This window comes from Leucoraja erinacea, unplaced genomic scaffold (assembly GCF_028641065.1).
Source record: "Leucoraja erinacea ecotype New England unplaced genomic scaffold, Leri_hhj_1 Leri_653S, whole genome shotgun sequence".
NCBI classification, from domain to species: Eukaryota; Metazoa; Chordata; class Chondrichthyes; order Rajiformes; family Rajidae; genus Leucoraja; species Leucoraja erinaceus.
Window position 1 is genome coordinate 94 of NW_026576568.1, and position 15,282 is coordinate 15,375.

General features: G+C 47.9%; 1 protein-coding gene across 1 annotated transcript; it reads left to right on the forward strand.

Moving 5' to 3' along the window:
• Window positions 1–239: 239 nt before the first annotated feature.
• pnkd (PNKD metallo-beta-lactamase domain containing) lies at window positions 240–14,285 on the forward strand (the record flags this gene model as incomplete). The annotated part of the gene is made up of 6 exons (XM_055631104.1): window positions 240–331; window positions 6,891–7,054; window positions 10,044–10,130; window positions 12,460–12,575; window positions 13,270–13,407; window positions 14,191–14,285. Coding segments are annotated over 6 exons (651 nt in total), but the record flags the coding sequence as incomplete, so codon positions are not given.
• Between the last annotated feature and the right edge of the window lie 997 nt (window positions 14,286–15,282).

Sequence of the window (15,282 nt, forward strand, 5' to 3'; positions counted from 1 at the left end):
CCCCTCTCATATCCCTTTCTCCCCCTATCTCCACCTTTCCACCCCCTCTCTCCCTTTCCGCCCCCTCCCCCGTTCCTCCCCTCACCTCTCCTTTCCTCCCCTCCCCCCCCCTTTCATCCCCCCCACCTTTCTCCCTACCCCTCCTTTCTCCCTCTACTCTCTCCCCCCTTTCTCTCTCTACCTCCCCTTTCCGGTTGGATAAACGGAACCCAGTGGTGCTCTTTTGTGAACATCACGAGGAACTTTCTTTGGAAAACAAAGTACTGAAGAAAATCCACAAAACCTGCAGAATTTATGGTTCCACGACAGATAACATCCCTGCCCTCACAGAGTAAGTGTGGGAGATGGAACGTCCTGTGGAATGGAAGGGGGAGGTTAGCTTAAGGCAGGAGTCAGCTTAGGGGCCAGGGCCCATGTTTGTGGACGGGTGGTGGGCCATGTCTCAATGTCAATTTCATTCCTCACAAACACCCGAAGGTGCAGTGAAATCAATTATCGCCATAGTTAATAAATTGAGGTCATAATAATACATAATAACTAATTTAGTAATTAGTAATAATACATACTAATAATACATAAATTAGTAATAATACATACTAATAATACATAGTTTTCACTTAGAAACATAGACAATAGGTGCAGGAGGAGGCCATTCGGCCCTTCGAGCCTGCACCGCCATTCAATATGATCATGGCTGATCATCCCTCAGTATCCTGTACCTGCCTTCTCTCCATATCCACTGATCCCTTTAGCCACAAGGGCCGCATCTAACTCCCTCTTAAATATAGCCAATATATGACAAATAAAGGATTCAATTCAATTCAATTCAATGAACTGTGGCTTTAACTACCTTCTGTGGCAGAGAATCCCACAGATTCACCACTCTCTGTGTGAAAAAAGTTTTCCTCATCTCGGTCCTAAAAGATTTCCCCCTTATCCTTAAACTGTGACCCCTTGTCCTGGACTTCCCCAACATCGGGAACAATCTTCCTGCATCTAGCCTGTCCAACCCCTTAAGAATTTTGTAAGTTTCTATAAGATCCCCCCTCAATCTTCTAAATTCTAGCACTTATTTTTCAATTAGTTTTCTGCAGTTCCCAGGGCACCTGCGTGTCCCGGAACTGGCTGTAACGTCCAGGTCGGCTGTGAGCCCCGGGTCTCGCTTAAGTTTCCAGTTCACCTGTGTGCCCCAGAACTGGCAGTAGCGCCCTGGTTTCAAGAACAAATACGCCTGCGGGCCGGATGATTTCGGGTTGCCGCCCCCTGGGCTTAAGGCATCGCCATTGAGCGAGGTTGTTGTTCAGTTCTGCACTGAGCTCTAAGCCCCATAAATACCCTAAAGGGCCTGTCCCACTGTATGAGGTATTTCAACAGTTTTCCCGCGTTCCCCCTGATTCGAACTCGGTGAATTACGGTAATGGCCGTTCGTAGGTCGTAGGTACTCTGGGCTCTCGTGGACATTTTTCACAGCGCTGAAAAAAACTTCACGAGTTACCGCGTTTCCCAGAGTACCTGCCGTTAGCATTACGTGACGTCCACGAGCTCCGACGTGCCCGCTACGTACATTCTACGTACTTACCACGAGTTTGATTTTTTTTTTTAAACTCGGGAGAGCTCTTGAATTACCTCGTACAGTGGGGGACAGGGCCCCTTAACCTTTACAGAGTCACGTTTGTCATTCACCACATCTTCGGGCCGTTGCAAGAAGACCTGGGCTTCACAACTAGTGGCACCTCCAACCAGTAAGGTCAGCACTGTGGTGCTGCGGTAGAGTTGCTGCCTCGCAGTGCTAGAGTCCCGGGTTCGATCCCGACCACGGGTGCTCTCTGTACGGAGTTTGTACATTCTCCCGTGACTTGCGTGGGTTTTCTTTGGGAAGCTTCGGTTTCCTCCCGTATTAAGTCATACAGGTTTGTAGGTTAATTGGCTTGGTATAAAATGGTGGTGGCCGACTAGGAAAAGGGGAGATGCAGCGAGACCTGGGTGTCATGGTACACCAGTCATTGAAAGTAGGCATGCAGGTGCAGCAGGCAGTGAAGAAGGCGAATGATATGTTAGCTTTCATAGCAAAAGGATTTGAGTATAGGAGCAGGGAGGTTCTACTGCAGTTGTACAGGGTCTTGGTGAGACCACACCTGGAGTATTGCGTACAGTTTTGGTCTCCAAATCTGAGGAAGGACATTATTGCCATAGAGGGAGTGCAGAGAAGGTTCACCAGACTGATTCCTGGGATGTCAGGACTGTCTTATGAAGAAAGACTGGATAGACTTGGTTTATATACTCTCTAGAATTTAGGAGATTGAGAGGGGATCTTATAGAAACTTACAAAATTCTTAAGGGGTTGGACAGGCTAGATGCAGGAAGATTGCTCCCGATGTTGGGGAAGTCCAGGACAAGGGGGGGGTTGGTCACAGCTTAAGGATAAGGGGGAAATCCTTTAAAACCGAGATGAGAAGAACTTTTTTCTCACAGAGAGTGGTGAATCTCTGGAACTCTCTGCCACAGAAGGTAGTCGAGGCCAATTCATTGGCTATATTTAAGAGGGAGTTAGATGTGGCCCTTGTGGCTAAGGGGATCAGAGGGTATGGAGAGAAGGCAGGTATGGGATACTGAGTTGGATGATCAGCCATGATCATATTGAATGGCGGTGCAGGCTCGAAGGGCTGAATGGCCTACTCCTGCACCTAATTTCTATGTTTCTAAAAGGTAAATTGTCCCTAGTGTGTACGTGTGGGGTTCACTGGTGTTGGCATGGACACAGTGGGCCGGATGGCTGTTTCCGCGCTGCACCTCCACAGACGCCTCTGTCAAGCTTCTCATGTTTGCGAACAACACAATCCTGATTGGACTGATCCTGGATGGGGTGGAATCTGCCTACAGACAGGAAGTGTCACAGCTGGCATCCTGGTGCCGTAGCAACAACCTAGAGCTCAATGCTCTTAAGACAGTGGAATTGATTGTAGACTTTAGGAGAGCTCCCCCTCCCCTCCCCTCACCCCACACATCTGTGGAGTCTTTTAAGTTCCTGGGAACCATCATCTCTAAGGACCTTATGTGGGGGGTCTACCATCGACTCCACAGTCAAAAAGGCCCAACAGAGGATGTACTCCCTGCGGCAGCTGAGGAAGCACAATCTGCCACAGGCAATGATGGTCCAATTCTACACGGCCATCGTAGAGTCTGTCCTCACCTTCTCCATCATGGTCTGGTTTGGCTCAGCCACCAAGCACGACACCTGGAGGCTGCAGCGAATCGTCCGATCAGCTGAGAAGGTTATTGGCTGCAACCTTCCCTCCATTGATGAACTGTACACTGCAAGGGGCCAGGAAGCGAGCGGGGAAGATCATCTCTGACCCCTCTCACCCTGGCCACAAACTCTTTGAATCACTTCCCTCTGGAAGGTGACTCCGGACTGTCAAAGCTGCCACAGCCAGACATAAAAACAGTTTTTATCCACGAGTAGTTGCTCTACTCAACAGCCAAAAATCTGTAGCCTCCCTTTCCTCTGGTATTTTATTTAATTCACATGTTCAATCGATAATGTTTTATTATTAATGTTTAATGTGTCATTCCTAACTGTCACTGAGTCATGTTACTTGTGGGCGGAGCACCAAGGCAAATTCCTTGTATGTGAATACTTGGCCAATAAACTTATTCATTCGTTCAAGAAGGAACTGCAGATGCTAGAAAAGTGCTGAGAGAAACTCAGCGGGTGAGGCAGCATCTTTGGAGTGAAGGAAATAGGCCAATAAACTTATTTATAAGCTTAAACTTAAAAAAAAAGACTTAATCTCCAAACTAAACTAGCCTCAGTGTCTCTTCCTCCCTCCCCCAAGCCCCCCTGCCTTGCTGCCTCATTAAGCTCGGCTGAATTGAGCGCAGGGAAGCGGGCAGCATCTGGCTTTAATTACATTCCTCCAAGCCAGCAGCCTGCAGTGAACAGCTAGTAAAAGCTGGAGCCCTGAGAGACCATGGGTCACACTGTGCAGTAAGAGACGCTGTTGGCTTAGCGTACCCCGACTGGGGCCCAGAGGGAGTGGGAGCAAGACTGCTAACCAGCGACGGCTGGCCAAAGACGTCCTCTTTCACAATCGGCAGCCGGCAGTTGCTGCTTTCGTCTGCAAGTTCCCCCGGCCTCTTGAATTTGCTTGAATTTTTTTTTTTTTTTTTTTTTTGAAAATATTTTTTATTGGAGATAGGTACATAACCTATTACATCATTACTGTCTTACATTTTTAAATTGATAATATTGTCAGTTATTATTACATTGTCTCCAATACTTTTTGCCTTTTTCTTCATTTTTTTTTAAACTAGATAGAACTAAAGAGATAGATGAAGTAAAGGAGGAAAAGAAAGGCAAGAAAAACAAAAACAAAAAAAAAAAACAAAAAAAAGGGGGAAAGAGATAGTTAAAGAAGAATGGAAAAATTTATTAAAATAAAAAACATCGTTCGAGATATGTTCGTACATTTCAGAGTGTAGCATTTCATCGAATCTTTAGCCCGAGTGCTAGTCAGGTTCCTGTGCTGAACTATTCTGACCCTTTAAGTAATCAATAAAAGGAGACCATGTTCCAACGAATAATTCCTGTTTGTCCAACAGGGAAAGAATTTGGTTGAGGGCTGCATTGTGGCGTAGTGGTAGAGCCCCGAGACTCGGTGGGCCGAAGGGCCTGTTTCCATGCTTTATCACTAAACTATGCGAAGGTCACAAGTGATAGGAGCAGAATTAGGCCATTCGGCCCATCATTTACTCCACCATTCGATCGTGGCTGATCTATCTCTCCCTCTCGACCCCATTCTCCTGCCTTCCTCCCGAGACATCTGACACCCGCTCTAATCAAGATTCTCTCACTGCCTTAAAATATCTATTGACTTGGCCGCCCGCCACAGCCTTCTGTGGCAAAGAATTTCACAGGTTCTGATAGTGTTCGATCCCTGGTCCTGCCGATGTATTAGAATGATGCCCATTTCTGAAGTTTCTTCTGACTCGAGATGGCAATGATTGGAGGAGGGGGGAGGGGAGGGGAAGGGGGATTTAGTCTGTGACTAAATTGCCTCCTCCACCTGGTTTGCCGGGTGGGGAGGGGGCTGTGGACCAAAAACAAGACCTGTCAAAGGGCGGATGAGCTCCTAGCGAGCCGATGGCGATCCACACTTCAGTAGAAGTTGTGATCACTGTTGTACGTAGCATTGTAAGGAACGATGATAAAACACACACACACACACACACACACACACACACACACACACACACACACACACACCCGCCAATGTGTGAGAGTGCGGAAGTCCACAGGAACTGGAGGACAGAGATGTGTGGTGCATCTGTCACCGTTCCCGTCGGAAACCAGCAACACTGCGTCGCTAATGTTTTCAACCGTACAAAGGACATTTATTGTCACGTACACCAATTGGTGCAGTGAAATTTGAGTTGCCATTTGCAGCACACCAATAAAAATCAAACACAACATTAAAGAATTTAACATTAAACATAAAAGCATCCCCCGCACAATGGTTCCCACTGTGAGGGAAGGCAGCAAAGTCCTGTCCTCTTCCTCTATGTTCACCCGTAGTCGGGGCCTATTCGAGGCCTCCGCAGTCGCCGTGATGTTTCAGGCCCTCTCGCCGGATGATGGAGCTCCGTTGTCGGGGGAACACTCAGCGGCTTGGATTGTCTGGAACGGCCGCTTCCTACCGGAGACCGTGGCTCCCGAAGTCCACGGGCCGCGCTGGTCGGAGCTCCGACTCTGGCGATCTCGGCGAAAGATCCCAGGCTCCGCGGTTTTCAAAGTCAGCGCCGCCCGCGGCTGGACGCTCCGCAACCACAGCTCAGCGACGTAGGAGTCTGTGGTCTCAGCACTCCGAAGCTTACGGCACGGCAACCCGGGTAAGGCATCGCCCGCTCCGCGACGCTGCTTCAGCGCTGTGCCGCCTCCGAAGCTGAAGTTCTGGCAGGAAACGCCGCTCTAGCCCAGTTGGTACGCCGTGAGGAAGGGACGAAGATGCGGCTCAGAGGAAAGTCTCATCTCCGACCAGGTAGGGGCTGAGAAATACAGTTTCCCCCACCCCCCACATAAAAAGACCTGAAGACCTCCAAAACGGTCCAGGACAAGGGGTCACAACTTAAGGATAATGGGGTAATCCTTTAAAACCAAGATGAGGAGAACTTTTCTCACACAGAGAGTGGTGAATCTCTGGAACTCTCTGCCACAGAGGGCAGTCGAGGCCACAGTTCATTGGCTATATTTAAGAGGGAGTTAGATGTGGCCCTTGTGGCCAAGGGGATCAGGGGGTATGGAGAGAAGGCAGGTACGGGATACTGAGTTGGATGATCAGCCATGATCATATTGAATGGCGGTGCAGGCTCGAAGGGCCGAATGGCCTACTCCTGCACCTATTGTCTATGTTTCTATGTACGTTAATACATACTATCAACATTATTACATAATATATTATTTCATGATATTGTGACATAATATAAGACCTTGTTACACTATGCAATACAATAATACATAAGTGTAATGGCCATGCATATACAATAGTTATGCCAAATGATCACACACAGAGCAAGCTAGATAAAGGAGCTCGAAGACTCTAATACTAGAAACGGAGATGAGGAAAAACGTTTTCACACAGAGGGTGGTGAGTCTGTGGAATTCTCTGCCTGGTGGAGGCCACTTCTCTGGATGCTCCTACTCCTGCACCTAATTTCTATGTTTCTATAAAACATAACTTTCAACACAATAAACATTTTTTAAAAAGGGTGAAAGGACGAACAGCTGCAGGCTGGGCAGCTCTACTCGAACGGCGCCCCACGTTGGTTGTGATGATGAATGAATGAGTTTATTGCCGTGGCCCGCGTTGAGTAATGGTGGTTTTTCTCCTCAGCCCCATTCTGGACAAGGAGACAATTGAAGTGGGCAACCTGCGGTTCCAGGCCCTCTTCACGCCCGGCCACACCGTGGGTCACATGATCTATGTCCTGGACGGGGAGCCGTACAACTGTCCCGCCTGCCTCTTCTCCGGAGATCTGGTCTTCCTCTCCGGCTGTGGTGAGTGCTGCAGTGCCACAATGTCAGGAAACGGGGCCCTTCTTGCCCACACCGACAATAGACAATAGGTGCAGGACTGGGCCTCCACACACAGCTGTGGAGGCCAATGCATTGGGTGTTTTTATAAATAGACAAAAGACGCAGGAGTAGGCCATTCAGCCCTTCGAGCCAGCACCGCCATTCATGGCTGATCATCCTCAATCAGTACCCCGTTCCTGCCTTCTCCCCATATCCCCTGACTCCGCTATCTTTAAGAGCCCTATCTAGCTCTCTCTTATAACCATAAAACAATTACAGCACGGAAACAGGCCATCTCGACCCTTCTAGTCCGTGCCGAACACATAATCTCCCCTAGTCCCATATACCTGCGCTCAGACCATAATCCTCCATTCCCTTCCCATCCATATAACTATCCAATTTATTTTTAAATGATAAAAACGAACCTGCCTCCACCACCTTCACTGGAAGCTCATTCCACACAGCCACCACTCTCTGAGTAAAGAAAACTCAGTAAAGAAATGCTCTTGAAAGCATCCAGAGAACCGGCCTCCACTGCCCTCTGAGGCAGAGAATTCCACAGACTCACCACTCTCTGTGTGAAAAAGTGTTTCCTCACCTCTGTTCTAAATGGCTTATCCCTTATTCTTAAACTGTGTGTGGCCCCTGGTTCTGGACTCCCCCAACATTGGGAACATGTTTCCTGCCTCTAGCGTGTCCAGACCCTTAGTAATCTTATATGTTTCAACAAGATATCCTCTCATCCTTCTAAACTCCAGAGTGTACACGCCCAGCCGCTCCATTCTCTCAGCATATGACATTCCCGCCATCCCGGATATTAACCTTGTGAACCTATCTAGCTCTCTTGAAAGCATCCAGAGAACCGCCCTCTGAGGCAGGCAGAGAATTCCACAGACTCACAACTCTCTGTGGAAGACATGTCCCAGCTGCACTAGTCTCACCTCCCTGTGTTTGGTCCATATCCCTTGGTCCAACCTGTCCTATCCATGTACGTCGAACTGCTTCTGAAATGTTGGGATAGTCCCAGCCTCAACTACCTCCTCTGGCAGCTCGTTCCATACACCCACCACCCTCTGTGTGAAAAAGTTACCTCTCGGATTCCTATTAAATCTTTCACCCTTCACCTTGAAGCTGTGTCCTCTGGTCCTCAATTCCCCCACTCTGGGCAAGACGTGCCTTGAGAACTGCCGTAACGATTGCTTGTCTGGGAATTCCGTTCCCGACCACTGTTGTACAGTGGGGCAGCTGCTTCATCGCGCCAGAGACCTTGGTTCGATCCTGACCTCTGGTGCGGTTTGTGAGTTTGTACCATTTCCCTGTGCCCGCGTGGGCTTCCACTGAAGAAGGGTCTCGACCCGAAACATCGCCCATTCCTTCTCCCCAGAGATGCTGCCTGGCTCGCTGAGTTACTCCAGCATTTTGTGTCTATAAAAAGGCACATGGATAGAAATTTACAGAAAAGAAATGGGCCAAACGCAGATAGGTGGCAGGTAGATGATGGTGGGACAAATTGGTTGGCATGGGTAAGATGGACCGAAGGGCCTGTTCCTATGCTGCGTGAAGAAAAAGCACAAAGTGCTGGAGGAACTCAGTGGGTCAGGCTGGTTAGTCATTATGTGTAGGAAGGAAGTGCAGAAGCTGGTTTAAACCGAATATAGACACAAAAGCTGTCTTAAGGGGTTGGACAGGCTAGATGCAGGAAGATTGTTCCCGATGTTGGGGAAGTCCAGAACAAGGGGTCACAGTTTAAGGATAAGAGGGGGAAATCTTTTAGGACCGAGATGAGAAAAACATTTTTCACACAGAGAGTGGTGAATCTGTGGAATTCTCTGCCACAGAAGGTAGTTGAGGCCAGTTCATTGGCTATATTTAACAGGGAGTTAGATGTGGCCCTTGTGGCTAAGGGGATCAGGGGGTATGGAGAGAAGGCAGGTACGGGATACCGAGTTGGATGATCAGCCATGATCATATTGAATGGTGGTGCAGGCTCGAAGGGCCGAATGGCCTCTACTCCTGCACCTAATTTCTATGTTTCTAATTCAGCGGGACAGGCAGCATGTCTGGAGTGTAGGAATGGGTGCGGTTCGGGTCGAGACCCTTCTTCAGACTGGTTAGGCAAAAGGGAAATGAGAGATGTCTCGACCCGAAATGTCGCCTGTTTCCTTCCCTCCATAGATGCTGCCTCACCCGCTGAGTTTCTCCAGCAATTTTGTCTACCTTTGATTTTCCAGCATCTGCAGTTCCTTCTTAATCAGGCCATTGTTAGGTGTTTGTTGGGTGAGAACGTGAAACTAGTACTGTGCGACTGGGGGGGGGGGGGGGGGGGGGGGGGGGGGGGGGGGAGGGGGGGGGAAGGGGAATGCAAGGGTTACTTGAAGTTAGAGGAGTCAATGTTCATACCGCTCGGGTGTAAGCTAAGGTAGACACAAAATGCTTGGAGTAACTCAGCGGGTCAAGCAACATCTCTGGAGAGAAGGAATGGGCGACGTTTTGGGTCGTGACCCTTCTTCAGACTGATGTCAGGGGAGGGGGCCGGGACAGATGGAATGTAGTCGGAGACAGTAAGACTGGTGGGAGAGGGAAAGCAAGGGCTATTTGAAGTTAGAGAAGTCAATTTCCTACCGCTGGGGTGTAAACTACCCAAGTGAAATATGAGATGCAAATGCCTCCAATTTGCGCTGGGCCTCACTCTGTCATTGGAGGAGGCCCAGGACAGAAAGGTCCGTGTGGGAATGGGGGGAGTTAAAGTGTTTGGCAACCGGGAGATTAGGTAGGTCCAGGCGGACTGAGCGCAGGTGTTCAGCTAAACGATCGCCCAGTCTGCACGTAACACTGTAACTCAGTACATGCGGCAGTAAACTGCTGTGAAGAGAGCGCGTGGATTTCCCACTGAGACGTGCCCTTGTGCCTACAGTGCGGCATGTTCTCCAACGTCACTAGTCTCTTGGTTTTGTGCCCCCCCCCCCCTCAGGTCGGATCTTCGAAGGCAGCGCCTCGCTGATGCTGTCGTCGCTGGATGTCGTGGGCACCTTGGGGGACGAGACATTGCTCTGGCCAGGTAAAAGAGGGGCGAGTGTGATGGTCTGTGTGACATCGCCCTACAGTCTTACATTAGCAATGTTACAAAATATTGAGATTTAAAAAATCAAGTCTGCAATTTATCCCATTTATCAGATAAAGCATAAAAAGAAGTTTAATTTGACACCTAATTCACTTTCATATCTTCAGTATTAAAAAGGTTATGGCCATTTTCATACTCAGAAATTGGCATCTTGTTCCCTATTGCTTTTTCATTGACTTAACACAAAATCTGTGATCGAGAACATTTAAAAGCCCATAACTTTCTTAAAATTTAAGAGAACTGAAAGAAATTTTCAGTTGTTATAGATCGAAGCATTCTGAAACAAATATGAAACAATCTTACTTAGATGACTTGAAATTAAAGCATATAATTGTAGCTAATTACAAAATTCAATTACTAGATCTAAACATCTATCCGTTTCTTAAGAATAGATTAACATTTTTAAATAGCCTAAGTGTCCCAATAACATTCACACAAGAATTCACAATATAACATAATTTTTAAATTTCATTGTCATGGGTTTATAGGCCAAATGGAAGGAATTTAATGTTTAATACCTGTAAATTAATGGCCATTTAAATCAGCTTGCGAGTGGGATTTTCTGGAACGGGACCATTTGGAACGTTGAGATTGCGGTGAATTTAGTCCCCCATATCGGCAGCAAATACACTACCGGTTCGTTCGGGGGGAAAAATCACCGTTTCGCAACTTAAAATGTGAATTAAATACATCTTAAGAAACACTTTTATACATATAATTAAACTACTTTCTTTTACCTGTCCCCTACATAAAATATGTCCCCGTTGTTGGCATTGACGGCTTCAGAAGCTGATTTTAAAATCATTCCAGCGATTAACTTGTCGGGTGAATTTTTTTTTAAAAACACACAGAACGGCCGTAGGAACGATTCTTTAGCAACATCTTGCACTCCAACAAAATATAATTCAGGACCAGGTCGGAAAAAAAACCCCGTTTTAACCCCGCCCCCCCCCCCCCCCCCCCCCTCAAACGCGCCAAAATCGCGCACACGGCCAGTGGCAGAATTGCAGCGCCGCTGAAGGTAAGTATTGTAACATACCTACTTACATTACATAAAAACCCAAGACCCACACTTAACACAGTTTACATAAACATCCATCAGAGTGGATCTCCAACATCTCCTCACTGTGATGGAAGGCAAAGTCTTATCTCTTCCCTTTGTTCTTCTCCCACGGTCCAGCAGTCCAACTGCAGGTTCTGGACTCGCCCAACATTGGGAACATATTTCCTGCATCTAGCCTGTCCAGTCCTTTTATAATTTTATATGTTTCAATAAGATAAGGCAGGTGGGACTAAGGGGAAAAAAATTTGTTCGGCATGGACTTGTAGGGCCGAGATGGCCTGTTTCCGCGCTGTAATTGTTATATGGTTATATGGTTAAGATCAGGTGATCGGGCGGCAACGGTGGGCGCAGTGGTAGAGTCGCTGCCTCACAGCGCCAGCAGACCCGGGTTCGATCCTGACTACGGGTGCTGTCTCTACGAAGTTTGCACGTTCCCCCCCCCCCGTAGCCTGGGTGGGTTTTCTCCGCGATCTTCGGTTTCCTCCCACACTCCAAAGGCGTATTGGTTTGTAGGTTAATTGGCTTGGGCCTGCTTCTGCGCTGTAAACTGGTCTTATCTTACCTTAAACTTATTGAAATATGCAAGATTATTAAGAGTTTGGACACGCTAGAGGCAGGAAACATGTTCCCGATGATGGGGGAGTCCAGAACCAAGGTCCACAGTTTAAGAATAAGGGGTAAGCCATTTAGAACGGAGACGAGGAAACACTTCTTCACCCAGAGTGTTGTCAGTCTGTGGAATTCTCTGCCTCAGAGGGCGGTGGAGGCCGGTTCTCTGGATACTTTCAAGAGAGAGTTAGATAGGGCTCTACTTCTTCTTCTTGCGTATGGCGTGCACAGCCTAAAGTTGTAGGTCAACTTGTTCTATTTTATCTTTGTGCACGTTGGGTTGAAACAGGGTGGACCACGTGAAGATTGCAGTCTCCCACCCCATAGGGCTCTTAAAGATAGCGGAGCCAGGGGATATGGGGAGAAGGCAGGAACGGGGTACTGATTGGGGGATGATCAGCCATGATCATATTGAATGGTGGTGCTGGTTCGAAGGGCCGAATGGCCTACTCCTGCACCTATTGTCTATTGTATCTCTGTATCTGTAAACTAAAGAATGGTGGAGCAGTCACAATGGGCTGCATGGCCTTAATCTGGTCCTGTCATTTGAAGTTGGAGGGTGCTTTGACCGTGCGTGTGTGATTTGTCCCGCAGGACACGAGTATGCCCAGGATAATCTGATGTTTGCAGCTTCCGTGGAACCAAACAACTCTGCCATCTTCACAAAGCTGGAATGGGTTCTGCAGCAGAGGCACTTGAACCAATGCACGGTGAGTACAACTATGCCTCCGTGTGTGTGTGTGTGTGGTCGTCTATCTGTCGCAAAGACGGCGTGCGGTCTGCTCACTTCCGCCGCTCGGGGCGTGGAGAATTGAGTCCAGAAATCACATGTTTCGTTTTTTCCACGCAGAGAGTGGTGAATCTGTGGAATTCTCTGCCACAGAAAGTAGTTGAGGCCACAGCTCATTGGCTATATTTAAGAGGGAGTTAGATGTGGCCCTTGTGGCTAAAGGGATCAGGGGGTATGGAGAGAAGGCAGGTACAGGATACTGAGTTGGATGATCAGCCATGATCACATTGAATGGCGAATGGTGCAGGCTCGAAGGGCCGAATGGCCTACTCCTGCACCTATTCAAGTCAAGTCAAGTCAAGTTTATTTGTCACATACACATACGAGATGTGCAGTGAAATGAAAGTGGCAATGCTCGCGGACTTTTGTGCAAAAGACAAACAACAAAACAACCAAACAAATTATAAACACAATCATAACACACATATTCTTTTACATAATAAATAATGGAAGGAAAAACGTTCAGTAGAGTTAGTCCCTGGTGAGATAGGCGTTTACAGTCCGAATTGCCTCTGGGAAGAAACTCCTTCTCAACCTCTCCGTTCTCACCGCAGAAACATTTTCTATGTTTCTATGTTTGTTGCCTCTAAGCCCCCACCTCTCGTTTATTCCAGTGCCCATCGACGATCGGCGAGGAGAAAGAATACAACCCGTTCCTGCGGACCCACTCCACCATCCTGCACGACGCTCTCGGGGTGGAGCGGGCACCCAGCGAAGACTTGACGCTCTTCAGGTCACGCGTTCTGCAAGAGGTCCGGAAGCGTAAAGAGATTTTCAATTGTAGATAGCGTTCCAAACCTTCCTGGAGAAACGGGCCATTGACTGCCTTCCCTCCACCTCTCCTGCCCTCGCTACACCCCCCCCCCCCATACACTTGCCCTCCCTCCCTCTGTACACGAGATGTTCATCAGGCCATAAGTTCTCGGAACAGAATTAGGCCATTCGGCCCATCAAGTCCACTCAGCCATTCAATCGCGGCTGATCTATCTCTCCCTCCAAACCCCATTCTCCTGCCTTCTCCCCATAACCCCTGACACCCATCCTAATCAAGAATTTGTCTAGGGGCAGAATCAGGCCATTCGGCCCATCAAGTCCACTCCACCATACAATCATGGCTGATCCATCTCTCTCCCTCCTAACCCCATTCTCCTGCCTTCTCCCCATAACCTCCTGACACCCGCACTACTCCAGAAACGTAATTAGTTTTGCAACATGCAACCGATCGGTGGGGGGGGGGGTGGGGGGAAACGCGAGGAGAAGAACATTCCGGAACTTTTGCATGGAAACTTTTAGACATTCTACCTTTTCACAATGTTGGCACTGGCGTTTGTTTGAATGGGAAATCTTTTTGCAGCTGTATAGTTTCCCCCGAGTGGAAATATTCCAACAGATCTTGGTACTGTAATGACTGACGAATGTGTGTTTGGAAACAGAGTGCGCCTGGATAAGATATGGACCTTACGAGTTGCTGCTCAATGTATTTTTCACAAAACCTCGTGGGCCGCGTGTGTAAGATGCTCTCCCTTTATTTATAGATCATGAAAAACAAACATATCTGCGTGAAGTCACGAGGAATATATTGTAAATGATGCTGTTACCACTAAAAGTTCAAATACAAGAAGTGTACCAATGTTCATGGAGTTGTCGTTTGCTTTGAAGATGAATAATATTAACACGAGCACGCCACAATTAGCACAAACGCTGTACCTCGGTACACATGACAATAAACTGAATTACAGGACCAGAATAAGGCCATTCGGCCCATTGTGGCTACTCCACCGTTCTTTAGTTTAGAGATACAGAGAATCAATAGACAACAGGTGCAGGAGTAGGCCATTCAACCCTTCGAGCTAGCACCACCATTCAATGTGATCATGGCTGATCATCCCCAATCAGTACCCCGTTCCTGCCTTCTCCCCATATCCCCTGACTCCACTATCTTTAAGAGCCCTATCTAGCTCTCTCGTGAAAGTATCCAGAGAACTGGCCTCCACTGAGAATTCCACAGGCTCACAGCTCTCTGTGAGAAAAAGTGTTTCCTCATCTCCGTTCTAAATGGCTTACCCCTTATTCTTAAATTGTGGCCCCTGGTTCTGGACTCCCCCAACATCGGGAACATGTTTCCTGCCTCTAGCGTGTCCAAACCCTAAATAATCTTATATGTTTCAATAAGATGCCCTCTCATCCTTCTAAACTCCAGAGTGTATAAGCCCAGCTGCTCCATTCTCTCAGCATATGATAGTCCCGCCATCCCGGGAATTAACCTTGTAAACCTACGCTGCACTCCCTCAATAGCAAGAATGTCCTTCCTCAAATTAGGGGACCAAAAGTGCACACAATACTCCAGGTGTGGTCTCATTAGGACCCTCTACAACTGCAGAAGGATCTATTTGCTCCTATACGCAACTCATCTTGTTATGAAGGCCAACATGCCATTCGCTTTCTTCACTGACTGCTGTACCTGCATACTTACATACATACTTACCGGAGACCCTTTTCTGCTGCAGCCTTCATCCACCTTCCCAGCCGTTGTGACGTTCCATAGAAACATATAAACATAGAAATTAGGTGCAGGAGTAGGCCATTCGGCCCTTCGAGCCTGCACCGCCATTCTATTATCTAAATGG